Source organism: Psammomys obesus, unplaced genomic scaffold (assembly GCF_907164565.1).
Source record: "Psammomys obesus unplaced genomic scaffold, mPsaObe1.curated_primary_1811, whole genome shotgun sequence".
Taxonomy (NCBI): domain Eukaryota; kingdom Metazoa; phylum Chordata; class Mammalia; order Rodentia; family Muridae; genus Psammomys; species Psammomys obesus.
Window position 1 is genome coordinate 8,732,996 of NW_026591598.1, and position 27,020 is coordinate 8,760,015.

Consider the following 27,020-nt stretch of genomic DNA (forward strand, 5'->3'; position numbering starts at 1 on the left):
ATATATATATATATATATATATATATATATATATATATATATATATACATTTCTATATGTATGTATGTAAACATGCATACATGTGTATGGAGATGCATATCATTTATGTGTGTGTGGAGGTCAGAGAACATCTTTTGGGAGTCAGTTCTCTCTTTCCACAATATGGTTTCCAGGACTGAACCAGGTAGTCACATCAGGTAATGAATAAATACCCTTACCCACTGAGCCATTTCACCAGTCCTGGATAATTTTTTAAAATCACATCATATTAACCTTTCCAAAGTACTATTTCTTTAGATGTGAAGTTATAGCTAGTACGTTCTTGCCTCCCCCACTGGCCTGTGAGCTCCTGAGTACAGAACAGGGTCCTAGTCACTGACAGGAGTGCTGTTCGCCTGGCACACCGTAGGAACGTCAGAGGCAATGCTGAACGAAGCAGTGAAGAGCCTGGGAGGGAAGTGCCCAGAAAGCAAGTGGAACCGGAGGTCTGGGGCTTGGTGGCTGTTCTGCTGCCGGCAGCCTGTGTCTGTGTCTACAGCTGGGGTGGGTGGGAGAGCAGGCCGAAGCCCGTGCAGGCCTGGGAAAGGGGGAGCCCCACAGGATACCAGCCTCGGGGCATGCATATTGCAGAAGGCTCATTCCTTGAATATTAACACGCTGCTGGACCGGCAGCCTGACTGCTTCTGAATTTTTCACTGTCAAGGCCAGTGGCTGACTGGGGATGGGGGGCGGGGAGGACCCAGCATCCAGAAGGCCATATACTTTTACGTGTGGTTCACACGCAACTGCTTAGCAGGGGCTTGCTCCCAGGTGGCTGTGTGCTCTGCCGTGTGCATCTACATGTCTGAGCATGCACTGCTTTCAGTAGGTCTGCAGGGACACGGGTGAGCTTGGGTTTGCATGCCATGTCCAGCTCAAATGAGGGGAGGAGGGAAGCCAGGAACCACTGAATTCTATTCCCTCCATTGCGCAGTTAGAGGGAAACTGAGGCTGGAGGATACTGAGGTCACACCTCTAGTCCAAGGGGGACAGAGTGTCATGCCACTATGCTGGGAAGAGGGGACTTGCTACACCAGAGAAGCCCAGGATACGGCCTGAGGAGGAAACAAACATGGATATGAGCAATTGGTTCCAGAGCTGGAAGGGTCTGTTTTCCCTTGCAAGGGGCAGGGGGGGGGGGGGGGGGGAAGTGTCAGGGAAGACCGGGAAGGAAAGACTTGCGCTGAACTTACACTAATTGAAAGCTCAGCAGGCAGAAAGAGGGGAAAGGGCACCGGAGGCGGAGGTGCCACATAAGCAAAGGCAGGGAGGCATGAAACAACCTGGCAAGTTGGGAGAATTACAAATAGTGCCATTTGGCTGGAGAGGAGCCTGCATGGAGGGTGGATTGCAGAGATAGGCTATGCAGGCCGTGTGTGTGTGTGTGTGTGTGTGTGTGTGTGTGTGTGTGTGTCTGCACGCGCGCGCACTTGTGCATTACGACCCCAGGAGGCTTTATGGGTCACGAGAGGGGATTGTGTGTGAGCTTATTTGCAGGGCTATGGGGATGCCCTTGTGTATAGCACTAAAACAGACTTGCCTTTTTGACTCTACGGAGGAAAAATGAATTCAACAGGAAAACATTTTTTGAGCTCTTATTATGAGCCAGACCCCATGCTGGACCCTGAGGCGGCGATTCTGAACCAACATCACGTGGTCTCAGCTCGGTGTCTGAGGCGCACACAGGCAGGGGTAGCAGGTAGGAGTCTTGGACCCCAAAGTACCCTGTGTCTGTATTCTCTTAAAGCCTCCTCCAGTACTGATTCACCCCAGGCCCCATCCTGTGAATTTGCAGGAAAGCCCATCTCAACCATTACTGGACTATCCTCCTTCCTGCACAGGATCTGATGCTCCTGCCTCCACTGTGGAAGAGCTGCCTCCTGTCCTGGCACAGAGAGACCTGCTGTGCTGGTCCCCATGAACCAGGGCTCTTCCTCTGCCACCTGGTGAAAGGGAGACCAGTATCTCAATACCCAAGCTCCGGTTTCCCCGGGCGCATTAGCACCCAGACCCATAGATCCTGTCATCTACCAAGGACATCTCTACTCACGGTACCTCCCCTACCCCACCCCCAACCGATGCTCTCTGTGCAACTAGTTGCCAACCTCTTCTCTCTTTGTCCTGTCCTGTTCATCCCTGGAGAACACCTGGCACAGCTGCTTCCAGAAGGTTAGCTTTTTCAAAAGGAGACAGGAGCCATCAGACTTCAAGGGCCTCTCGTGTGTGTTACCCGGCACAGTTCCCCTAGGCTAGGAAAATCAAAGGCCCTGGCTACCAGCTTGGAAGTGGGAAGGGTGGGGGAGACAGGAAGGGCAGAGCAATTAATATCTCCATGAGCTGTCCTGCAGAAAGACCGGCAGCCGGAGTCCTTCGTGGAGACTGCTCTTTAGGCAGGAGAGGTGTGCTGGGGGCCCTGGGAGCGTGCTCCCTCCCATTGGCAAGGATTAGACCAATCTCAGGGAGGGCTCAGATGGGATGGAAGGACAGAGGGAGCCGTCAGAGGAATGAGGTTTCCAGCAGATGGGGTTAATGGTGAAGAGGACATTGAGCCCCGAGTGTGAAGTTTATCTGGATCCTGAGACGCTGTGGGGATATTTTAATCATGAGTGTTACGCCGCTAGTGTAGAAACACTGTGGTTCTATCAGGAATAGAGAGGAGGCAGCAGCTGGCAGGTGCTTCAGGGACCAGTAGCTGGGGTAGACTGAAAGCAGCTTGGAAGTAATCCCGAGCAACAAGAGACAGGCAGGGCTCGGAGCTGGAAGACAGCCACGAGAATGGCTTCTGTTTCCAGTGAGGGAAACCCCGTGGCTATACCCTAGAAGGGTGCCATGCTGGTCCTGGAGGGAGGGAGGGAGGAGGCTTAGCGCCCCATCTGTCCTCCGCGATTCCTCAACTTCCCACTAGATGGTGCCGGGAGAACGGGCTCCACCTCCCATTATCCGCCCCTCACCCCAGAAGGATGGCCCTAGACTGGGACCTCTCCAAAGCCGGGTCCCACATGTGTTCGGCTCTCTTCATCCCTCAGAAATGTGGCCTCAGCCTCTGCGGTTTAGTGGTGAGGCATCGGCCCAAAGACTTCTCTCTGCCGAAGTACCATCGTGTGGCACCCCGGGTCTGTCTCTACAGGCTTGTTCCGGTGCTCAGAGCTGTCTCAGCTCCTCTAGCTTCTATGTCTGTCTGGCCCAAGCGGACGTGTCCAATACCTTAGGTGTCCAATAGCCTCGCCACTGCTGACTTGCTATCCCCCATGCCCCACGCCTTTCCTCTCTGATCCAATGCCAGAGAGGAGGGATTGGGGCAGGGGTTGAAGCTGGGGACTCATTCCTCTCACGTCTGCCCCCTGCTCCACATCCAGGTCTTCTAAACCTTGGGACAGGGTGGAAAGTTGAACAGGGGCTGGCAAGTCAAGTTGGAAGTGAGGGCGTCCGTAACATTAGTTTCTGGAGAGGAAGACTCACCTTCCATAAAGGCAGGCCAAGGGACGCAGGACGCGGTCAGTGAGGGAGGGGCTCTAGTGAGGCTGGGGGCGTGGCCGACAGCTGGGTAGGCTCTGGGTTTCTGAATCTGGTCTCTCTCTCTCTCTCTCTCCTCAGTAGTCGCCAGAGGCCCTCCAGCCCTGGCCTTCAGTCCAATAGACAGACACTTCAGCTCTTGGCCTCACATAACAGAGGCCACACCCAGCCCTTTAGAACTGTCAGGCCCGGTTGGGGTGGGGGGGGGGCGAGAGGGGATTCATCTCTGTGCCTGCGCTGCACCCACTATGTAGGTGATGATGCTAGTACCCCCGCACTTCTATTCCTTTCAAGGTGGACAGCTGGAAGGCCTCAAGGCTTGAGTCCCAAAGGAGGAACTGCTCAGGCGCTGGCGTCTCAAGCTTTCCTCACCCCCTTCCTGCTATTCTGTGCTCAGACCTGGAGCCAGGTCTAAAAATAGACACAGGCACTGGAAAGCGCCCACCCAGGAGGGGGTCAGGGAGGTCTGAGTCACCAGTCCAGAGTGCCTTTTCTCGCATCCCCCTCGGGAGCAGAGGCAGTCTTGACGGTCAGGCATCACTCCTGGTCTCTTGGCCAGACTGTACTGTTGGCCCATGCCGTGCCCTGCTTCCAGGCCCTGTAAGCAGTAGCAGCCACAGCCGGGAAGGATTAGGAGTTCCTTGGCCTGATTTATTTGGTTGTTTTTGTGTGTCTGGCTGCTGCGCCCACCCCTGGCTGGTCAGTCATGTCTGCACCTGCCCCTCACCACCCAAGTTCTTTAGGCTGGTCTAGGCTTCTGGGTGTGGACCTGGTCTAGACAAATGGCCCATTTGGGATCTTAGAGGTTCTGGAACAAACACTCCCCATTCTACAGATGAGAAAACTGAGTTACAAGTGCAAGAAGGGACCAAGCACCCAGAAGACAACATGTGATAGCCTGATAGTTCAGTCCGTTGTTCTGCCTCTTCGCTGGTTACTTGCCTGGCTTCCTCTAGGGCCTGTCCAGTAAAGCATTTTCACACTGAGCATGACACCAGACTGATGGCATGCTCGCCTGTAAGATGAGAGCAATGAAACCTGCTTAGCACTGAGCTGCTGCTGAGAATCATTTTAAAAAGTAGCAGTAGGGGCTGACAAGACAGCTCGGCTGGCCAGAGCACCCGCCGTACAGGACTGATGACCTGAGTTCGAACCCCAGTCCCCTGTCAAGGTGGGAGAACTGACTCCACAGCAATGTCCTGTGCCCTCACATGAGTGCTCTGTTATGTTTGTCTGTCTCTCCATCATACACACTAATAAATTAGGCTGGGAGCAACACAACATAACAGCCAGTTAGTTAGCTGCCATGTCTGACATCTACGTCTCTTCCCAAGGCCAATTTTTATTTCTTTATGTTTTATTTAGGCCATTTCACAGAAGAAGCTATCATATCAGTCAGAAATACCATTGGCTTCTTAAAGCCACATAAAGGCAGCCAGGTAAATAATGAAGTAGGACAGAATCTGGGGCTTGGAGGGAATGTCAGCTGATCATGGCTGTGGGGTGCGGGAATCCTTGGGGCTCCTTGTGGGTCCCCTCAATAATGATGGCGACCACTGTGATAATTAGCATCCTTGAGTGTTAGCTACAGACTTAGCTTAATCTCGCACATTGTCTCATTTAAGCCTCTTAATAGATCATCCCATTCAGCAGATATGGAGTCTGTGGCTCAGAGATCTGAATGAATTAGCCTAAGACAGCGGTTCTCAATCTGTGGGTCACGGCCCCCTTGGGGGTTGCATATCAGATACCCTGCACACCAGATATTTACAATATGATTCACAAAAGTAGCAAAATTACAGTCAAGAAATAGCGTTGAAAATAATTCTACGGTCGGGGGTCACCACAGCATGAGGGAGCTGTAGGAAAGGCTCGCAGCATCGGGAAGGTTGAGAACCGCTGGCCTAAGAGAACAAAGCCAGGAAATTGCGGAACCAGGGGTAGACCCTTCTGATCTTCTATTTTCTATCTTGATGGAAAAGTCGGGTGCATCCCTGCCTGGCTGCTGCGGCTGGTCTTGCTAGTCAAGTTGTCAGGTGTCCACAGCCTCGCCATGGGCACCGCCGGAAAGAGGTGAGGCTGACGTCAGTCACAGCTTCTCTCCCCAGAAATTCCAGGATTCTCCGAATCTGTGACTCTATGAGGCCAACTGTCTGAGCCCATTGCATGCGAAGAAAGAATGTGGGAGGCTTCTCTGGCTACTCCGATCCTCCCCTGCCTCACATGACACTGGCTGGTTTGTCCACAGGAAGGGGGGGGGGGGTCCTTTACGATTTGTATTAAGAAAGAAAACAAAACAAAAACACTCAGGCTCTACCACTAGCTTTGGGGAAATGGTACCCAAACCAGGTCCCTCTAGGCCTACTGTCCGGCCGGGTACTGGGTGCTCTACCCAACAAGTGGCCACTGTTTACTGCTTACCAAGGATCTCTCTTGGATCTCCTCTCCTCTCCCTTCCAAGCATCTGCTCTGATGAACTCATCTGGAAGGCTAGTCCCAACTGCCTTACCCATCCCCAAGGAAGAAGGAAGAGAAAACACATCTGAAGCTAATGCCGAGCAGAAGAGAGAAGGGGGAAAGGGGGGAGGCAGCCAGGAGCTTGTGTGTGCTGTGGTGCTGAGGTCGCAAACACTCCCTGTATGTCTGGAATGGCTAATGTTTATTGGGTTCCAGGAACTATGCTCAGTATTTTACGGGCACCCTCTGAGCAATTCTCCTTGTGAAGTGTGGACAATTCTATTTTGCAAACAAAAAGAGGACGCTCCCTCCCTGAGTGGGGAGTAACTTGTCAAAACTCAATACTAAATAGATGGCAGAGGTGGGATCCAACCCCATTTATCCCAGGGTCAATCCTTACTTGATTTTTTGTTTGTTTGTTTTTGCTTTTTTGAGACAGAGTTTCTCTGTGTAGCCTTGACTGTCCTGGAACTTGATCTCTAGACCAGGCTGGCCTTGAACTCACAGAGATCTGCCCACCTCTGGCCTCTGAATGCTGGGATTACAGGCATGTGCCACCACACCTGGCTCTTACTTGATTTTTATAGGTGAATTTTTTTTTTTTTTTTTGACAGAGTCTCACTGTGTAGCCCAAGCTCGCCTTGAACTTGTGACCCATTTCACCGCCTGAGTTTCTGGGAGTCCAGGCCCTTGCCATCACGGCAAGCTTTACTCTCTTCTTTAACAGTAACTGTGAGTGCTTTGAGTCAAGCGCTAGCCCTTTAAATTACAGTCAGCAAGAGCCAGAGCAGGGTGTAAGCCCAGGCCCAGACTCTGACATTCCCCTCCCCGCCCCCGCCCAGGTTCCTCAGTGTGAGTCTCTGGGTCAGTGTCACCTGGGAACTTGATGGACTTTATGGATGTAGAAGCCCAACACTCTTGCGTACCAAGCCTTTCCCATGTGACAACAGTTCCTATTTCACAGGGGCTGTGATGGCCTGGCTCAGAAGTTGTGAGCAGAGCCGAGCTCCCAGCCTTCACTCTGAGAGTTCATTCTCCGAATCCCCCGCTGTCCTGGTGTAGCGGCCATGGTGGTATCATGCCGCTTAGAACGATTGCTGGGCTTGGTGATGTACTGCATCTCTTTCGACAAAGCAGTAAAAGGAAGAAAGGACTTGCTGGGACTCCTGCCATGTGGGCTCTTCCTTGGATAGTGCGCCGTCCTTTGGACTTGTCCCCAAATGACCAGTTCAAATCCATGTTCCATCTGTGTCCTCTGTGAGACCTTGGACTGATTACTCTCCTCCTCTGTGCCTGCTTCCTCACTCTTGGTGCGGAGCCGGTAATAGCGCCGGGGCCTCCTGCAGTGTTGTGAGACTAAATTGAGTTTTCTGTAGACAGTACCAGCCAGTGCTTGATATGGGCTCAATAAATGTTAGCGGAGGTTATTAAAGGCAGGAGTAAGGTCAAACTCTTGAGTCTTGGGTCTTCTAACGATTCCCATCCCCGATCAGAGTTTAAAGGCGGTCACGGGAGTCTGTAGAGCTGTACTGACATGGGTGGGTGGCAGGGAGGGTTTCTTAGCTTTCCACTCTTGACTTTGGGCCAGACACTTCTTTATTGAGAGGAATATTCTGGACATTCGAAGGTGTTCAGCAACCGCTTTGGCCTCTTCTCTAAATTCCAGTGACACTCTTTTTCTTCTATTCTGATAATGTCTCCATACACTGTCCACCCATGTCTGGAGGGACGGTGTGAAATCGCTCCTCTGGGAGGCCTACAGGGTTGGAGCAGTTAGGTAAAGAACTTTCAGCCTCTTTCACACCAAACAAGGTGGGCCAACCTGTGATTGACAGTTACAACAGGAGCTGAGGCCTAGGGTTGCAGAACAGGTAGAAGTGAGATGTTTGCACCTGCCATTTCTCCATGGTTCATTCAAAAGAAGTAGAAAGAACCTAAAGAGCCAGCAGGGCCGGGGCCCTGGAAACTGCCAGGGTCTCCCTCTTCTAGCATTCATTTACTCTAGTGATTGTCTTGTCTATAGCTTAGCCTCCTGGGATCCAGGCTCACCTTCCAGAGAACCCAACGGTAGCCATATTGAGCCTAGTAACACGAGCAACCTGAATGCCCTGACCTGGCCTGGGTGGTGAGTGACCATTGTCAGCCTTAGTTTGCTGTGGTTCTGCAGGCCAGGTGGACATCAGCAGAGTGGAGCCCTGGCTCTCCCACCAGGACCGTAAAGCTGACAGCGGTAGAAGATGAGCCTCCCTGCCACAGGAATGCAGGCAGCTGTGGGGATGTGGTGCTGATCTGGGCCAGCGAGGAAGGACCGTGGAGAATGAAAGACAGAAACAGTCAAAGACAGAAAGCCAGACCTAGAAACAGTAATGGCTGCATTCGGCAGTGTGGTATAGGCAGCCGGAGGCAGGAGGATCATGAGCTCAAGGATGGGACCCTGGCAAAGGGTGCGGATGGGGAGAACACTGTAAGCAGATATACTGGGACTAGAGAAAGATGTAAAGTGACAGAGACAGGAGAGAGAGAAACACTTTCATGAAAGTCAGCAACAGGGACAGGAGGAGGGGTCATAAACTCAGGGAATGTGAAAAAAAAAAAGACAGAAAAACAGATATAATCGACAACTGCAGATTGAGATATGGATCTCAAAGCAGAGAGACACAGGAGAATTTGAAACAGAGGTGACAGTGAAAAGAAGTTAGGGACAAAGTTACGGGGAAGGAGGGAAGAGATAACAGACACTGAGACAGGGCAGAGAAACCAGAGATATGGAATCGTGAAGAAAAGAGCTCTGTCTGGTTCAGTCTCTTTTCCCTGATTCAGGAGCTGTGTGTGCCTGTGTGTGCATATGTCTGCACATGAGCAATTCCCCCCCCCCGTGTGTGTGTGTGTGTGTGTGTGTGTGTGTGTGTGTTGCCTCATGACACCAAAGTCTGTCTGTGTGCACGGTGATCAGGTACAAGCATAACCCACTCAATCACTCCCAAGTGCCTATAAGGTGCCAGGTTCAGCCAGGGTGTACTAGGAAAGGTGGAGAGAGATAACATATAGACACGTACCACGGCCTTGCAGGACTTGCCACAGGGGCCATGTGACAAAGGCCCACTAGGACTCTTCCACACTGGGAAGTCAGGGAAGGCCCTCAGCCGAGCCCTGGGTAGCAAAGAGCCAGCCCTCAAAGAGCAGGGGCAGACCCCTCCAGGAAGAGAGAAGAAGTACAAAACCCCCGTGCCACGCCATCGTGGGGGTTCGTGGTCGGGAATGAAGCGGGCAGGAAGCCTGTGGGGTAAGGTGGAGGGCCAGAAGGAGAGGCTGGGTCGTGTAGGACTTGGTAAGGCTGGAGGAGGGAAATTAGGGGATTAATATTTAAAAATCTATTTATTATTAATTGTTTTATGTGTATGAGTGTCTTGCCTGCATACATGTCTGTGTGCCTGGTTCCCATGCAGGCCAGAAGAGGACATTTGATCCCTTGGAACAATAGTTACTGATGGTTGTGAACCACCAGGTAGGTGCCAGGAATTAAACCCTGGTCCTTTGGGAAGGCAGCCAGTGCTCTTAGCTGCTGAGCCATCCTCTCTCCAGCCCCCCAAGACTGGGGTTTTGTTCTAGGTAGAATGAGAGCTGGAAAGCAGCTGATAGGGGCTGGGAAGGAGCTTCCTGTCTGCTGGGCTAATGACCAGGGTGGGGTTAGCGGCCAGTGAGGAGCAGGCAGAGCACCCAGGAGTGCTGCAGGAGTCCTGGTTAAAAAAAAAAAAAAAAAAAAAAAAAAGTGCTGATGATTCGGGCAAGCGTGGGAACAGTGGAAGTGGATGTGACCTATACTGTGGGGGGTAGAGGTGACAAGCATGGGTGGGGGAGGGAGAGTGGAAGGCAGGAGCCAAGCGTAGTCTTCAGCCCGAGCATCAAGATGAATTATGGTGGCATTTACTGGGAGGAAGAAGCTGAAGCAGACCTCTGACGAGCAATCCATCAGGCGTGATATGTCTCAGGGTGTGTGCGCATCCGTGTTCATCTATGCCAGAACCTAGGTGTGCACGTGCGCACGTGTGCTCCAGGATCCCTGGGCAAGCCTAAGACATCGGGGTCACCTCTGCTTGGACGTGTGGGGGCCTCTGGGTCTGTCCTGGGACCAGGCTTTGTCTTAGCCCCTGACGCTCCCCCAGCCCCAAGGGTTGCCCCTGCCAGATGGAGAGCCCCTGCCAGGTGGGGAGCCCCACTGGCGAGCTGGGGTAATGGAAAGGCCCCCGAGCTTTGCCAACATCTGCGCGCATTACCCCAGGCCCAGGAGGCTTTGGTAGCCCCACCCGGCAGCGGCAAGCAGGCTCCAGGGCAGCTGGTGGTGATTAGCAGCATTGATTACCTCGTGGCAATGCCATCTGGGGTGAGGGCACTGAGCCCAGTCCCACGGGGTACCCTACTTGCTCGAGTGTGGTGCTTTCCGGGGCTGAACGCATAGAAATGTGTTGGCATAGCTGCACACACCACGTCTGTGTCTAAGTGTGGCAATGAGTGCGTCCCTCTGTGAGCCACCGTTCTGCAGGTATCTCTGCTTGCAGAGCGGACATGTCCGTGTCTTTCTGTGTAAGTCTGTGAGCACACATCTATGCGCACACGTGTGCCTGTGTGTACATACTCTATACAGAATTTTTTTTTTTTTCATACCGGGGAGTGAGTCTAGTCTTGTGTATGAAACTGCCCAGTCCTTTAAAAAACTTTGCTTTGAGACAAGGTCTGGCCTTGAACTCGAAACCTCAGTGCCTCACATCCCTGAGCAGCTGGAGTTACGGGTACATATTACCCCAACTAACACCTGGAATCTAGTTCTGTGAGGGTCACAGCTGCCATGAGACACATGAGTACAGCTCTAGACCGTGGCGAGGGACCAAGGCAGACGGGGTTCCCTGGGTTTGGTTGTTCTTCCTGTTGTTTTCTTTGTTTGTTTGGATTTCTCCGTGTAGCCCTGGCTGTCCTGGAACTTGCTCTGTAGACCAGGTGACCTTGAACTCACAGAGATCCCCCTGCCTCTCCCCCTACCCAGCGCTGGGATTAAAGGTGTGTGCCACCACTGCCTGGCTGGTTTGGTCATTCTTAGAGCACCTCTGGGGTGCCATGGGAAAGGTCTCTGGGCATCGCTTCCTCAGGTTCCTGCATCTTCACCTCTGAGAGCTGTGGCAGGGGGGCCAGGATGGCGCAGGAGACATAAGGAGTTGAAGAGTGGGCATGGCCAGGATGGCACAGGGTACACCAGCTTCTGCTGTTCAAGCTTGCCGGCCACGGTCCTCACTCTGCCATCTTTGCGTTGTGTGATATCAGGCAACTGTGTTGCCCCCTCAGCAAGAGGAGCTGAGCTGTAGAACACTGCCCCTTCAGTCTCTGTGAAGACTGCAAGAGTTAGCATAGGTGGAGACCTCAGGGCAGAGCCTGACCTGTGTGTGCTGCTTCCTTTTCCTCTGTGCCTCAGAGCTGAGCAGTACTCCATTAGCAATCCGGCTGTGCCCGCCCCCACCCCTCCTGACAGAGCTTCTGAAAACCCCACCTCCTGGACTTCCTGCCTGCTGAGCTCAGCGCTTCCCAGGCCCCACCACGGCCACCACACATCTGGGCCCAGGCTCCTCTCGGGGACCACAGTGGGGCGCCTCCGTGGCACAGCAGTGTGGTTAGGGTTTCCGCTGAGTCAGCGCCTCCAGGGGAGGAGGTGGGAAATCCCAGGCCTGTCGTGGCTCTGCCTGGGTTAGATGGGGTCACAGGTCGACAGTTATACCACCTACTCCAAAGGGAAGCAAGCCCATCTGCTTCCTTTCCATCCCCAACCTACACCCTGCAGCCTCTACCTCCACTGAAGAAGTCTCCTGTTCATCCAACCTCGATTGATTGTTTTTGCTTCTTCAGAAGCTGGATATGAATCAAACCTCCTCATCACTTAATGCCCACCCCACCCCCTACTCACCCTGTCCCAATAATGAAAATAGCAGCAAGTATCTCCCCTCTTATGTGCCAGACCGCAGCTAAGCATTCTCACAGATGTTAATGAGTTTCCTTTTACAAAGCTGCGCCGGGCAGATGCTCCCGTCTCATCCCACAGACGTGCAAATGGAATTAGAGATTAAAAAGTAGATTTGAATCAGGCCTGCTGCGCCCAGCTACTCGGGAGGGTTGAAAGATCCAGGCCTGGGTGTGGCGGCACACACCTGTAGCGCTCTGTAAAGCAGAGGCAAATGGGATCTCTGTGAGTTCCAGGCCAGCCTGGTCTACAGAGCGAGTTCCAGGGCAGCCAGGGCTACACAGTGAGAACCTAGCTCGGAAAAGAAACTTCTGGGTCTGCTTCTGCTACAGAAGCCCCCTCCCCCAAAAGCCAGGGTTTCTCTGCATAAACTTGGCTGTCCTAGAACTCACTCTGTAGACCAGACTGGTCTTGAACTGACAGACGTCCACTTGCCTCTGCCTCCTGAGTGCTGGGATTAAAGGCCACAGGGCCACTGCCACCCCTGGGACCTTACCTTTAAAAATAGGCTGGGGAGGCGGACAACGAATGGGTGGTCAAATCGATGAATTCCGGGTTCAGTGGGAAAGCCTGCCTCAGAGAATAAGGGAGCACTTGAGGAAGACATCTCTGGCCTCCGCATACCTGCACAAATTTTTACATCACACACACACACACACACACACACACACACACACACACACATCACAAAGGCTAGGGGTATAGCTCAGCTGGCGAGCATTAGCCTAGGATATGCAAACTCCAGTTTAAAAAAAAAAAAAAAAGTTCAGCCGTGGAGACTGCCTAAATGCGCCTGCCACCAAGACTGACAGTCTTAGTTGGAGCCCCAGAACCCGTGATGATTCGACTCCACGAATTATCCACACATGGATAATTGCGGCGTTGACGACCGGGGTACACGTTCCCGCGCGCACACACAAAATAAATTAAGTTTTTGGAAAGTCTGCTTAAAGTCACTAAGCTGGAGCAGGGAGCAGGCAGCAGGGATCTGAGCCTTTCCACCCTGTAGAGTCCAAGAGGGAAAAAAAGAGGACTCACTGATTTTACTTCTGTAGAAACGAGGGCAGAGCAGAAGGGGTTAATTTAACACAGTTATTTTTTTAGGGGGGGGGTGCTCTCTCCCTCCTCCCAGTGCAGACAGAGGAGACAGAGGCACTACAGCCTAGGAATACTAGGCCCAGGCACTGGAAAAAGCTGACCACTGAGGCTTGGTCAGCGGCCACGTCGCGGGTTCCACAGTACTGGAGGAGGGTCCCTAGCCCTCTCCAGCTTTCCGGGGTCTCAGCCAAGGAAGGGGGGGGGGCACGAAGGAGGTCCTTTAAACTCCAGGCCTGACTCTGGGCACGCCTAATTTGGCCTCCCTCCCGCCGGCAGCCCGCCGCAGGCGCTCCTTCCAGGGCAGCTCTGGGCACGCAGGGTCCCGCCTTGCCCCGCTCACCCGCGGGCTCACCTGGCTGGGAAGCGGGAAGGGCGCGCCTGGGCGCAGGGCCAGGCCGGGAGCGCGCGGCGGTGCAGCCCAGCGGCCAGCGCCTCGGCAGCCGCCGTCGAGCCCTCGCCGCCTCCCTCCTCCTCCGGCCTGGCGGGCTGGCCCAGCTGTGTTCCATTAGGCTCTTGGCAGGCCCCCCAGTCCCCCTGGAACCGCCCTCTTCCCCCTCCAGGAGCGGCCGGCAGTCCCGGCAAGGCGTGCGCTGCGCTGCACTCAGCCGAGAGAACCCGGGACAGACGGGGAGAAGCCAGGGGACAGCGCGCACCGGCAGGAAGACAGAGGATCTCCCTGAGGCCCCGTGGACACTGGGCCCTGCTTCCCAGAGCTGGCGGCCTTGGGGCCGCCAGGATTGCTCAGTGAGGGGTGCCCCCCACCCCGTTCCCCACCCCGGCCATTGGTAAGTGGGCCAGGACTGGGCTGCTTCTCGCTCTGGGCTGAAGAAGTAGCGTTTTGTGTTACTGACTCGCTGTGTGGACCTGGGACAAATGTGCTCTTCTCCGCGGCGGCAGGGTGATGAGGGGAAACTCCACGTTGGTCCTGCTGTCCCTGCCTCAGTCTGTGTCTGTGTTGAGGGGGCGGGGTCTCCCCGCAAGCATCTCTCTAGCTATCCCTACAACTCTCCACTCAGGCTGCGGCCTGGGAGCGGAAGCCAGCGGTGAACATGATGTGCACGTGTGTTCATGCCTCCGCATGCACCCACATGCTGCTCATAGCCGGCCACCTTTCCGTTGGTCGTCAGGAAGGGTAGGAGACCGTGGTGAGTGGGAGACGCACACCCCTAGGATGGGACATCGCTAGGGTGGGGTCACAGCTCCGTCCCAAGGAGGAGAGAGGGAGAGTCCAGCCTACATCTGTACTGGGTGAAGGGGTCCTTTCGGTTGTCATCGCAAACCCAGCAACGAAGGGGATGAATTAGGATGGTACTGGATGCAATCAGGCTTGTCTAAGAAAGTACCAACGGGAAGGCCTCCGGGAGGGTTGCTCATAGGCTGGTTCTGGACAGGAGCGTATAGGCAAACCCTGGGCTTATCAGTTCTCAAGTCTCTTAGCATGCCTGCCCGAAGCTAGCTTTGATTTCATAGTCCCTGTGCCTATGTGCCTGTACGCCTATGTATATTGTGCTGACACGCGTGGCTTTGTGTGCTCACGGTCTGCCTGTCCGGGAAGGGACCAGAAGACAGATGGCTGTGCTGGCCACCTGCTGAGCCTGCAGTGATTTATCTGGGCCCATCCATCAGGGTGTAATAAAACTGAGAAGACGCGTTTCCAGCGTCAGGAGAGGCTGGCAACAAGGTCCTGGGCCCTGGTGTCCTGCTCTCCCGCCCCTGTACACACACGGGGAAGCTTTCCTGGCCCATACCCAGCCCTGCAATGCCTGCCAAGAGATGCTCCTTTCAGTCTTCAGCCCCTGACCTTGTAGGTGCCTGGCAGGGCTACCTGTGCCCAGCTGAGCACAGCTCTCCAGGTGCCGGGCTGCCGTGTGCCAGCACAGGACACAGCCGTTAAAGCTCTGCGGTTCATCGAGGCATCCTGATAAATTGCCTCTGCTCGAGGCCCCTCGCTCTCTCAGCCCCTGTGGTCTTTCAGGACCCTCTACACCTCTCCTCAATCCAGTAGCCAGTTCCTGGCACAGCCAGAAGCTGCCTGGGCCTGGCTTCTTTGCTTCAGCCAGCCTCCTGCTCTGGCTGGTGGGTGTCTGGGCCATACCGGTGGTTAAATATTTTCATTATCACCACTGCCCAGATTCTTACCCCAGGCCTGTGTGGGGCCCCTGAGAGGGATCGGCGCCAAGCCCCTACCACTGCAGTCTCTGGTGTGTGGGCCCCACGGACTTCGGCCACTTCCCCACACATGCAGTTTTCCTCTGGGCACTCTGGAGCCCACCTCCCTCGTCTCTGGTTGTCAGGTACTGAAACAGCAGCTGAGCTCTCTGGGCCAGCATGTTGGCATCCTGGACTCCTGGCCTGTGGCTGCTCGGGCTCTGGGCCACCTTCAGTCATGGCACACATATAGGTAAGTTGACACAGAGCTGCATCTGGCTCCCTGAGATGCTGGGGGTCTTTGCACATATGGGACCATACATATATACATATCTATGTATATTTGGATATGTGTGTATATATATATCACATATGTATGTATGTATGTGTGCATGTGTGTATGTATCAGTCAATCAGTCACGTGGCATGTAGCGGCTGAGCATTGGTTAGCCTGAGGTGTTTGCATACTTGGGCCTGTGTGAGTGAGCTGGTGTGTGTGAGTGAGCTGGTGTGTGTGTGTGTGTGTGTGTGTGTTAGCATCTCTTGTCTCTGAGTATCTCTGGCTTTGCCATTTAGGAAGCTCAGTACATTTGTACATACTCCCGGGTCCCTGCGGGGAAGAGCAGGCCCCCTCCTCAGTACATCCTTGTACTTCCCGCTGGTTAGTGGGATGGGAAGGAGCAGGCAGCACACTCCTTACAAAAGGCAACACTTCGAGAAAGCCGCCTTTGTTCCGTCTCAGGGTGATGACTCTATCCTCCAGCCATAGGCTTCTCCTCTGCAGCAGCCTGGATCTCTGAGGACTGTCCATCCCACGGCCCGGCCTCTGGACGGAGAGAGGGTGCAGCTTTCCAGGGCCCAAAGCCAAGGGAAATTGAGCAGGCAATCTGCCGGGCCTTGCTGGGTGCCCTCTGGGCTCGGTAGCTACACCACCTAGCCAGGAAGGAGCCGGACTCCTAGGGCCCAAGTCCAGGCATCTAGGGTGTGTGGGACTGCCAATGTATGTGCATGAATCTGCATACGTGTGTGTGTGTGTGTGTGTGTGTGTGTGTGTGTGTGTGTGTTGGGGAGTTTTGCTCTCCTCTCCCTTACTGGATCCCCTAGAGGGGCTGGGGCAAAGGATTTCAACATCTGTAAGGAATCTAGGCCCATTGCCAAGGGTGAGTCACCCACTGCTGCCGCGATGTCAAGACAGTGATGGTCTTTCCGGCCAGACTGGGGGGCGGAGATTCCAGTGGGTCACCGTGCCCAGGGACGCAGGGCTCTGTCTTTCAACTAGGCTGGGCAGGGAGTTGGCTACTCTTCTGGGAGGTGACTTGATTAGCCTGGCTCGGCCTTCGAATCAGCCTCTCTGAGAAGGCTGTTTGATCTTAGCCCCTGTCTCTTTGATGTAGCACCTCCATCAGCCTTTCTGGTCTTAGGAGGGGGAGCACAGCCTCGGGGAGAAGGAGGCTCACAGCCACCAGCCTGTCCCTTTGGGGCCTGAGAGACTTGTGCCCTTGTTCAGAGGCTCATGCCCCTTAAATAGGCCTTGTCTGGAGCCTAAGGCCTTGATGATACCCTTGAGCTGTGGTCCCCGCAGCCTGACTCCTTTTGTTGAGTCACTAGCTGGGTATGCAGGCAAAAAGTCATTGGATTTTTCTATGAATTTGGAAGTAGACTGTGACCCATTACCTAGGACAGGAGTGCTGTGCATGTGCAGCCCTGGGGTCATAGGTTTGCTCATGCATGTACAGTCATGTACACACAGTTGCACATAACACTGAGCATGCGGGAAACTAATGCTCCCTCATCCCTGCAGTGCTCCATGTCCCCACATGGAGAGACATATGCGCATCCACGAGTTCCCACTGTCTGGGCTCTGGACCATCTAGGGTTTCTTGCATTCTCCCTCGTTGGCCTGGCCCCAGCTGGGGGTATTGGGAGACTGGGGTCCCAGGGCTCTGGTCCTGTTCTGCTGTTGACCCACTCAGCTTTGGGACCGGCCTCAGTCCTCCCACGTATGTGCTGAGCTTTTCCTGTGCATCCAGGATCAGAGGCCAAGTGTGGGCACAGCCTCAAGGCAGGCTAGGTTAAAGGTCTAGAAGGTAGACTACAGACTTGCCCCAGGAGCCCCGCTGGGCAGCTGCCCTCCTGAGTTCCTAATGCTCCATGTCCCCTCTCTCCCAGGTGGGCGGTGCCCAGCTTCACAGCAAGAAGGACTCAAACTGGAACACGGTACTGACCCATCAACCAATGTGACTGGTAAGTGCAGCCTCAGTCGGCCCCTACCTGCTTCCTGGAGAAGCCCGAACTTCCCCTCACCTGCTCTTCCCCTGGTGTCCCCCAAAGGCTTCAACCTAATCCGCCGACTGAACCTCATGAAGACATCTGCCATCAAGAAGATCCGCAACCCCAAGGGGCCGCTCATTTTGAGGTTGGGGGCTGCCTCGCTGACCCAACCCATGAGGTAAAGTACTGTGGGTGGCCACTGGGAATCCATTCTGACCCCCACCACAGCCTTTCAACTCTGGATGTGAGGCCTAAGCCCAGGGCCTCTCTGGAAGCAGTTTTGTGTACTCCTCTGCCAAAAGTCTACCTGCTGTGTGCCCCTGGATTTGCAGGGTGGGCTTTGCGTGTGTGGCGCCTGGCAACCCAAGCCTGGCTTTCGCTGGCAACGGCAGGACCAGCTTTACATCCCATGGTTTCTATGAGAACCCTAGCATGGTGTCAAGAGCCTGTGTCTATGTGAATACGACCTTGTGTGAAGCCCAATTCGCAGCAGCCCCTGGGCATTCTGGCTCCTGCTGGCCAATGTCTCCATGCTGCTGTGTTCTTGCAGAGCTCCTTGGTCTTTTTCTCAACATCTCTCTTCCACCCCAGGCCCATACACCATGCTGGCTTCCTAGGGGACCCCTTTGCCGAAGTTGAAATGTAGTGCTGTGACAGAAAAACATTTTAGAAAATTATTTATTTATTATGTGTGTTAGGCCTGCATGTGTACGAACCACGTTCATGCAGTGCCGATAGAGTCCAGAAGAGGGCATTAGATTTCCTGAGAGTCCAGTTACGGGTGGTTGTAAGGTGCTCCGTCGGTGCTGGGAATCAAACTCTGGTCTTCCGGAGAAGCAGCCAGTACTCTTAACCATTGGTCCATGTCTCCTGTCCCCTGAGATGATTCAAGGATTCCCTGTGACTGTTCCTCTGTCCCATCAGACCCCTCGGGACTTCTCAGGGACAAACCCCTCCATATTTTCACCACTGGCTTTCTCAGCAGCCAGTGGACTCTTAGCCCCCGGAAGGCGCTCAGTGAATGTGTTAGAATGGATGTGGACATGTTTTGGAGGTTGTGAGCTCGTTTCCGGCAGGCTCATCGGTCCTGAGCGCCGGTCTGCTCAGTGGCTGCACGTTCACTGAGCCTCAGAGTGCCCTCTCCTCTCCACTGCAGGCGAGTGTTCCCTCAGGGCCTCCCAGAGGAGTTCGCCCTGGTCCTGACAGTCCTCTTGAAGAAGCACACCTTCCGGAACACATGGTACTTGTTCCAAGTGACTGATGCAAATGGGTACCCACAGGTGAGCCGCCCCTCCCCCTCCCCAGTCCTTGGACAACAGTTGTATCCGTCCAGCTCAGCTTCTATCCAAATTTGTGGTTTCTGGGTCTCCTCTGCTCTATCCCGGGGCCCACTCGAGAGACTACCCCCAGTGCCCGCCGTGTGCTTTCAGGATGCTCTTCTCCATGACCCCAGCCAGCTTTTCCCCCTCCTGCGAGATGAGCTTGAGGCCCCCCAGCTTCGCCGTGCTATGCCTCTGGAGCTCTGAATCTCTGTCCTTCCTCTTTCCCAATTTGTCACAGATCTCCTTGGAAGTCAACAGCCAGGAGCGGAGTCTAGAGCTCCGGGCACAGGGCCAAGATGGTGACTTTGTGTCCTGCATCTTCCCAGTGCCCCAGCTCTTCGATCTGCATTGGCACAAGCTGATGCTGAGTGTGGCAGGTCGCGTGGCCTCTGTGCATGTGGACTGCGTCTCAGCCTCCTCTCAGCCCCTAGGACCCCGGAAACCCATTCAGCCTGGGGGACATGTGTTTCTGGGCTTGGATGCTGAGCAGGGCAAGCCGGTTTCGGTGAGTTCTGGGTCCTGGTCTCTGCTCCCACCTCTCAGGGAGCCTTGAGCCCCTGAGTGTGTTTCAGAGCCCTCTTTTGGGGGGCCACTGCCTTCCACACGCAGCTTAGCTGTGCAAATCTGACATTCCAGCCCCTCGCCATTGGGGTTCTATGTGGCTTCAGCATTTTCCTTGCATCTCTCTATTGACCACTATCTGATGGATCGCCTACTGAATTTGCATATTTGTACCTTTGCTCACGCTTTTCCCTTTACCTGCAAGCACATTTCCCTGCATATTCATTTACAGGATGGGCTCGGTTTTATAGAACCCCCTCTTCCTGCCTGCCTCCCCCACCTTCCTCTGGGAATATATTCTCTCTCTCTCTCCTTACTTCCCTCCCTCCCTCCTCTCTCTCTCCTCACTCTGCTTTTGGCAACAGCTCTATTCTTAATGGCCTCCCCGACCAGCCTGGAAAGACCCTAAAGTCAAATCCTGGGGCGAAGACATCTTTGAGCTTCTTTGGGGACCACGGAGGAGCTGTTTGATCATCTTAAATAAGATGAACTTGTGTGTCCCCTGCAGTTTGACCTTCAGCAGGCTCACATCTACTGTGACCCAGACCTGGTGCTGGAGGAGGGCTGCTGTGAGATCTTACCAGGAGGGGTGAGTAGCTGGCTCCCTCGCACTTTGCTGTGCCTGAGAGAGGGCAAGCTGCACAGGGATGGCAGAGGTCTGAGGATGCATCTGCCTCTGTAGTGACCCTGGCCTTCCCTCTCCCCCACCCCCGCATTGAGCAGTGTCCCCCAGAGACCTCCAAGGCCCGCCGGGACACCCAGAGTAATGAGCTCATTGAGATCAATCCTCAGACAGAGGGCAAGGTCTACACCCGCTGCTTCTGCTTGGAGGAACCTCAGAACAGCAAGGTGGGTGATGAGGGGAGGCGCTGGGGAGACGGGCCCACCCCTAACATGGCTGAGGCCTGCCACCATGCTCAGCTGGCCATGTGCCTGGGCTGTGGAAGAGCCTTGAATGTGGGCTCCGCTTACGTCTTACCTTATGGAACTCAGGGAGGCAGAGGGAGAACCCGTGGGGTGACCCTGTACCTGCTACTTGTTGGCGCTGGGCATTATGTCACTCTGTAATTCCGACTCTGGCTAGATCATCCTGTGGAGGGCCGGCCTCCATTTGCAATTTCTCGTGTATGGAAAGCCTGGGGCTTTCTCTCACTCTCCCAGCACCATGGCCAGCTGCCCTGTCCACTTTAAGTCCTTTGGAGATGGCAGAGGAGCCCCATCCTTCCCTCAGCCCCACCCTCTGGCTGGGCAGTGTCCCTGCCGACCCAGGCACCATGCCCAGCCTTTGGCTGCAGAAACACAGGATCCCATTGATTCACTGCCTGTTTTCTGTGACATCACATGGTGGGGGATGTGTAGGGGGGGAAGGGGCACCTGTGGGGGCCTAAGCAAACCCTTGATGTCCTGGGAGGTGCCAGATATCAAACTGAGGGGGTACTTGGCATCCATGGGCTCTGCCGGGATGCTCCTTTCCAGCATGGACCCCAGAACTGTCCCTCTGTCTGTCCAGGTGGATGCTCAACTGATGGGAAGAAGCATCCAGAAGACAGAAAGGGGGACAAAGGTAGAGATAGGGTGGGGGAGGAGCCCACGGTGCTCTCTGTCTGCCCTGCATGCCCTCTAGAAAGCCCTCGGAGAAGATGCTGCCCTCCCACTCTCTTCCTGTCCAGACAGAGCTTGGTTGTGCAGTGCCAACTCTGAGAAGGGAAGACAAACTGGGAGGGTGGGACATAGTCCCGGGCATTCTCTAGAGAGCTGGCTCCTGCCTGCTCTTGTACACGGGCTTGGAGTAATGCTTGATCCCGGGTTCCCCTCCCACTCCCATGCCTCCTTTTTCTCAGGCCCACCAGGAGACTGAAGTCAGTGAGGTGAGCCTTTTGTCTGGGCTGGCGGAGGGACTCAGGGGAGAGAGAGGTGTCAGCACTAACCCTTTGATAAAGCCTTGAGGACTGAGGTGCGGGGGTGATGGAGGACTGTGAAGCACCCAGCATTCCTGAGGGCCCAACTCTAAGCCCTATCTGCCCTGGATTGCAGGGTAGAAGCCCTGGAAGCCATTCCTGCTGAGTTGGAGGCCAACCAACGGCCCCAGGCATCATGGGGAAAACCTAAGTCTTAGACACAAAATCCTTCTTCACTGAATTGTCCCTGTTTTTCTCTGGGCTTTAAGGGTTTTTGTTTGTTTTGTTTTGTTTTCATTTGAAGAGGTGCTATTTTGGCCTTGAGAGTTTGTGTGTGTGTGTGTGTGTGTGTGTGTGTGTGTGTTATGCACTCTCTTGATGGACAGGGCTAACTCAGAACTGACTTGCAGGCTTGTTCTTCCTTTCCAGTGCCCGCCCTGTGTCCATGGTGCCCCGGAGAGCAATGTGAGTGAATGGAGGGGTGTGGTCACAGTCTGGGAGTAGGCACTGCCTGGAGTAGACTGGAGCTCCCTGGTAGAGGACAAGGGGTCTTTGTTCACTCTCCCATCACTCCCCTGCTTGATTCCCAGAGCTATGCGTGTCTCCACCCCTAAGCCCACCAAGCCAGGGCTGACTAGAAGGCAGCGCTGGCCCTGAACTCTCAATGGAGTGTTGTGATTCAGGGTGGTGATATGCCTGGGGGTAGGTGGGGTGGGGGAGGGGCAAGTGGGACCCAACACCCTGCTTGCTGATTTCAGCTGTGCACTTGCCTCCAGAGCTCAGACCCGCTTTGATTGGAAGACACGGCATGTCACCTTGGAGGCCTAGAGGAGGGGAGGAACAGCCCTGTGCCGCACAGCTCAGAGTCTTATAAGAGCCCTCTCTTATTCTTTGAAAGCTAGCCCAGCCTAGCCTCGTCCCCTGGGAGTTTGGAAGGACAGGGTTCCAGGCTCAGCGTGAGCCATTTGCTACCTACTGTGCCCCTCGCACAGGCAGCAAGAATTACCATGTTTTGAGCTGTTGTGCTGTATCTATTCACAAAAGGCATGAACCCCTAACTTTGGGGGAAATTAGAAATGCCCTCACTTCTGCCTGCCTCTCTTTCTATCCAGTCTCCCATCAAATCTGGAAAGGCCATGGTTCCCAGATGTGCTGGGGTTTCCATGGCAACGGAGTGACCATGTTAGTCTAACAACTTGAGGTGGGGCTAGCCAGAGGCAGGCAGGTTGGAGAGAGTAGATTAGACCCTTCTGTTGGCTTTACAGCTTTGGAAAATAGAGTCAGCCGGCCGGTTGGCCTGGTAGGGAGAGTGAGGGCTGGGCCCCTGGTGTTTGGTGTTGCCATCGTGCTGTGTGAGCCTAGCTGACTCACTTACTCCCTCTGGGCCCCTGGTTCCCTCTTGCTCCCTAAAGTTCAATGTTCTCTTCTCTCTTCTGTTCCCTTAGGTCACACTTGGTCCCTCTGGTCCCAAGGTAAGACTCATTAGAGAACAGAATTCTCCTGTCTTCCTTGGTGACCTTGGTCCTTCCTACCTCATGTGACCCTGTAGTCTTGTGTTTAAGTGTGTTTAAGTGTGGTATGTTTAAGAGTGTTTTAGGGCAAGTGGGTTGTGTGTGTAGAGTCCAGAACTACCCTTTGCCGAGGCCCTCTGTATGCCAGGCCCCTGTGCCCTGTGTGTACGGTACCCATCCTAGGAGGTGAGTGCTCTCCTTTGGATTCAGGGGAGACTGAGAGCTCCCTGTGCCAGATGTACATCAAAGTGATTGTGTGTAGGTGTGCCCGTATGTTCTCCAACATGCGTCTGCACCTATGTGGTCCACAGGCTAGGGATTAAACCCTTATACCCCTGTGGGCATAATGGGCCTCCAGCTTGTGAGTGAGCACGGCGAGTGCTGTGCTCCCATTGCGAGCTTGTGAGTGTGTGGGCTCTCACACTCACCGCGTTGCCTACAGCATCCTCCGTCTTTCTTGCACATACCTGGAGACAGGGGTTGCATCAGTTCTGCATTATTGATGCGAAGCATCTGAGTCTCGGAGCGGTGACATGAGTCTGCCCTGAGTGCTGCGTTAGCAAGCACGAGGCTTGCGCTCAGGAAACTTGACAATTAGCTGTCGTGGGTTTATGTCATCCTGCGTGTCTACGCAATGTGTTCACGTGCGCTGGAGATGCTCTGTGTTTGCTAATGTGCACGCCTGTGGATATGGGGGAAGGGATGGATACTCCCCGAATGAGACTGTAGGGTTGCCAAACAGCCTTTTGGTGTATGTGGAATCCAGATAATGAGTGCATGGTGGAGGTGGGGAATTACATTTGGGGTGTTGTGTGTGTGTGTGTGTGTGTGTGTGTGTGTGTGCGAGTGCGCATGCGCGGGCGTGTGAGCATTTGCATGGTAGATGGGTAGAAGCAACCAAGGGGTAGGGAGCACTTCCTGGAGGCTCCCTTCAGGCACAACCATCATTCTGGTTTCACCCACAGGGAGGGAAAGGCGAACAAGGCCTGCCTGGACCATCAGGCCCCAAGGGAGAGAAGGGAGCACGGGTAAGCAGCCTAAGCAAGTCTGCCTCGGGGTCTCGCCCACCTAGCTGGGGTTTGCTGTGATGTAGACTGGCACTCCCTCACTCAGCGGAAAGCCTGGCCTCCTGGGCATTTGGGCAGGGTTCCATAGGGGCTAATGTGCAGAAGCCTCTATTCTAGGGACCTTTTCCAGCAGCAGGGTTTGGGGGACTCCCCCAGAAGAACTAGCCTTGACCCCTGTTCCTTACTCACAGGGCAATGACTGTGTTCGAGTCTCCCCAGATGCCCCACTTCAGGTAAGACTGGGAGGTAAGGCCTGTTTCAGGACTGAGTCGGGGCCATTCTGGCCACTAAACCTCTTATCTCCCTTGTCAGTGTGCAGAAGGCCCGAAAGGAGAGAAGGGAGAATCAGGAGACTTGGTAAGCCTGGAACCTACCACCGGGCAGGGGTGATGGGTCCTGGCCCAGCCTCACCTATTCATTTGTGCCCCTTCCTCGTCTTAGGGACCCTCAGGACTCCCAGGCCCAACGGGCCAGAAGGTAATGAGATTGCGTTTGGAGGAGTGGGTGCCCGGGTGGACCGCAGGAGGGAAATGTCTAAGGTCTTCCTAGTGGAGGGTGACCGTTGTCAGAGTTGACTGTCCTCTCCTCATCCCTTCTAATCCTCTGCCCAGCCCAAACACCCACCACATCTAGAAGGAAATGCCTCATGCTTGTGGAATGAGTGGTCTGGTTGGTTTGGAAGTTCTTTCTGTTGTCTGCCCTCCTGTGGAAGGCAGAGTCGGGGAGAGGGGCTCTGGGAGGCACTTGCCCCTCCCCCAATTGGAACTGCCCTGCTTCTTTTCCTCAGTCCTGGTCCCTTGTCTCTTCCTTCCCCAGGGCCAGAAAGGCGAGAAGGGTGATGGAGGCCTCAAAGGACTGCCAGGAAAGCCAGGCCGAGATGTATGTTGCTGGGGACCCTCTCCCTAGGCCTCAAAATGCTAGAATGTCACCCAGAGATTTACCTCCTCCTCCTGGCCAAGGGGGTGAGGTGTTATGTCCCAAAAGGCGTGGCAAGGTGGTCCAGGTACTGATGAGGTCTCTTGACTCTCAGGCTTTCGACATCCTGGTAACACTCGTTGGTCTTAGGACACTAGGTTAGGGTCTGGCATGGAGAAAGAACAGTGAGGGTGGGGCAGGTGGGTATTCATTTTCCTGTGTCAGTGGGACCAGTGCCAGCCTCTGGCTGTCCCTATCTCGGCTCTCTTTCCCACAGGGTCGGCCAGGAGAAATCTGTGTTATTGGGCCCAAAGGGCAGAAAGTGAGTTGTGGGCCTGGGTGTGGGAAGGGATGGTAGGGCTAAGATGGTGGGTCTTTCACACTCACTTACTCGTGTGCCAGGGAGACCCCGGCTTTGTTGGGCCCGAGGGACTGGCAGGAGAACCTGGGCCCCCTGGCCTCCCTGGGCTGCCTGGGATAGGTCTGCCTGGAGCCCCTGTAAGTATCCCCTCCCCTCTCCTGCTGCCCGCTCCTGAGGCTTCCCACTCCCCGGGGGTGGGGCTTAGTTGGGGATAAGACCTGGTCCCAGGGGAGCAGGTCGGAGGGTGGCTGAAGACAAAACCCTCGCCATGCTGTAGAGAGGAATCTTGAATCACCCTGTTTCTGCCATCAGGGTGATCCAGGTGGCCCACCAGGCCCCAAGGGAGACAAGGTGAGCACAGGGGCATTGTGGGCATGCAGGGGAGGGTAGTGTGGTCATGCCATGTGCGTGTCTCAGGAGGTGGCCGGGCACTGTCTGAAAGAGGCTTGGTTCAGTCAGGGTCCAAAAGGGGGTGTCCCTACCCCAGTACTAGCTGGGGTGGGGGCCTTTGGCCTTGGTGAGCAGCAAGCTCTGGAAATGTCTGTCTGCCTGTCGTCTGTCACCTCCTCCTTGTTGTACTAGGAAAGGGTACTCAGAGCCCTAGTCATCACTTGTCTTTTCCTAGGGAGGGTCACATAGGAGGACAGGCATTAGGAAGAAAAGGTTTATCCGGCCAGCAGACCAAATGGAGATGGGAGGTTCAAGGGGGCCAGATGAAGGGGTAAATGGGGAGAGGTCACATCAGGGGAGCCTCCCGTTTAACCTCTCTTCTGATTTCAGGGCAGCTCTGGGATACCAGGAAAGGAAGGCCCTGGAGGGAAGCCTGTGAGTGACCACAACCAGGGGAGGGGTCCTTGCCCACCATGCCCAGGGCTGCTCTTCCAGGCCCTCCAGGGGTAGGGGCCTGGGTCCTCAGCTCTTTTCTGGCATACCAGTCCCTCTGCCCTGGCATTAATGTCCCTTCTTTCTCCCCCGCCCCAACTTTCCCCAACAGGGGAAGCCAGGAGTGCCAGGGACTAAAGGAGAGAAGGTGAGTTCCATGCCTGGCTGCCCTAGGTTGGCATGGGAACAGGATCTGCTCTGAGTAGCAGGGGCTCTCTGCCCAGGTGTCGGGCCTGCCTCAGGCGACCCTCTTGTTTTTACTGTGGAAGGTATGTGCTTAGATGAGCCTGGTTGTGGGGAGCGGGGGCTGACAGCCAGACCCAGACCCTGCCCCTGGCATCTGCGTATGAGCATGGAGGGTCACTTAGCTTCTCTCTATCAGCTCAAGTTTTATGTCAGTGGGACACATGTGTCCCCCCTGGATACATGCTCTGAGGACATGGTTCCAGGATGCCAGGGGCTCCTTTCTGCTTGGACAGGAAGCCCTTGCAGCAGTCCTGCTGTCTGCTTTGATGATGGAGGCACCTCGAGCTGGTGTGACAGGAGGGCTTTTGACTTCCCTGAGGTCTCAGCCCCACCCCATCCCCCTGTGATTCTTCTTTTCTGCTAGGGTGACCCCTGTGAAGTGTGCCCAACGCTGCCCGAAGGGTTCCAGAATTTCGTGGGGCTCCCTGGAAAGCCAGGGCCTAAAGGGGAACCAGGGGATCCTGCTCCAGCCGGGGTGAGTGCACAAGGGGCCACTGAGGGACATATCTAAGACAGACTCAGAGGGACTGGGCACTTCTCAGTACCACAGAGATTAGGCCTAGTGTGGCCCAGATAGGGGTTTGAACCATAGAGCTTGGGACTGGCTAGAGTGTTACCCAGGTTTCCACGGCAACCTCCCAGCACTTCCTCCCACCCCCCACCAAGAGACTCTAGGACACCTTTTGGGCAAGATAGGGTGGATCCATCTCTTACTCTGAGGGAAGCCTGG

The 27,020-nt window shown here is 54.7% G+C and overlaps 1 protein-coding gene across 5 annotated transcripts in view; it reads left to right on the forward strand.

Annotated features, from left to right (window-relative positions):
• The first annotated feature begins 13,737 nt into the window (after positions 1-13,737).
• Col16a1 (collagen type XVI alpha 1 chain) overlaps positions 13,738-27,020 on the forward strand; it is a 49,745-nt gene continuing 36,462 nt past the window's right edge. For 4 of the 5 annotated variants that reach the window (XM_055611352.1, XM_055611356.1, XM_055611354.1 and 1 more), the window contains exons 1-23: positions 13,738-13,893; positions 15,403-15,509; positions 17,426-17,500; positions 17,588-17,705; positions 18,684-18,807; positions 19,088-19,354; positions 19,919-19,999; positions 20,134-20,259; positions 20,921-20,974; positions 21,252-21,278; positions 21,738-21,773; positions 22,754-22,780; positions 23,785-23,847; positions 24,078-24,119; positions 24,199-24,243; positions 24,328-24,363; positions 24,703-24,765; positions 25,079-25,123; positions 25,204-25,299; positions 25,475-25,513; positions 25,943-25,987; positions 26,157-26,192; positions 26,655-26,765. In XM_055611352.1, coding sequence (XP_055467327.1) covers positions 15,437-15,509; positions 17,426-17,500; positions 17,588-17,705; positions 18,684-18,807; positions 19,088-19,354; positions 19,919-19,999; positions 20,134-20,259; positions 20,921-20,974; positions 21,252-21,278; positions 21,738-21,773; positions 22,754-22,780; positions 23,785-23,847; positions 24,078-24,119; positions 24,199-24,243; positions 24,328-24,363; positions 24,703-24,765; positions 25,079-25,123; positions 25,204-25,299; positions 25,475-25,513; positions 25,943-25,987; positions 26,157-26,192; positions 26,655-26,765 — 1,629 coding nt within the window. In that variant the 5' untranslated portion in view covers positions 13,738-13,893; positions 15,403-15,436. The remainder of the gene's footprint in view (positions 13,894-15,402; positions 15,510-17,425; positions 17,501-17,587; positions 17,706-18,683; positions 18,808-19,087; positions 19,355-19,918; positions 20,000-20,133; positions 20,260-20,920; positions 20,975-21,251; positions 21,279-21,737; positions 21,774-22,753; positions 22,781-23,784; positions 23,848-24,077; positions 24,120-24,198; positions 24,244-24,327; positions 24,364-24,702; positions 24,766-25,078; positions 25,124-25,203; positions 25,300-25,474; positions 25,514-25,942; positions 25,988-26,156; positions 26,193-26,654; positions 26,766-27,020) is intronic. The other variant, XM_055611355.1, reaches the window with a different exon arrangement.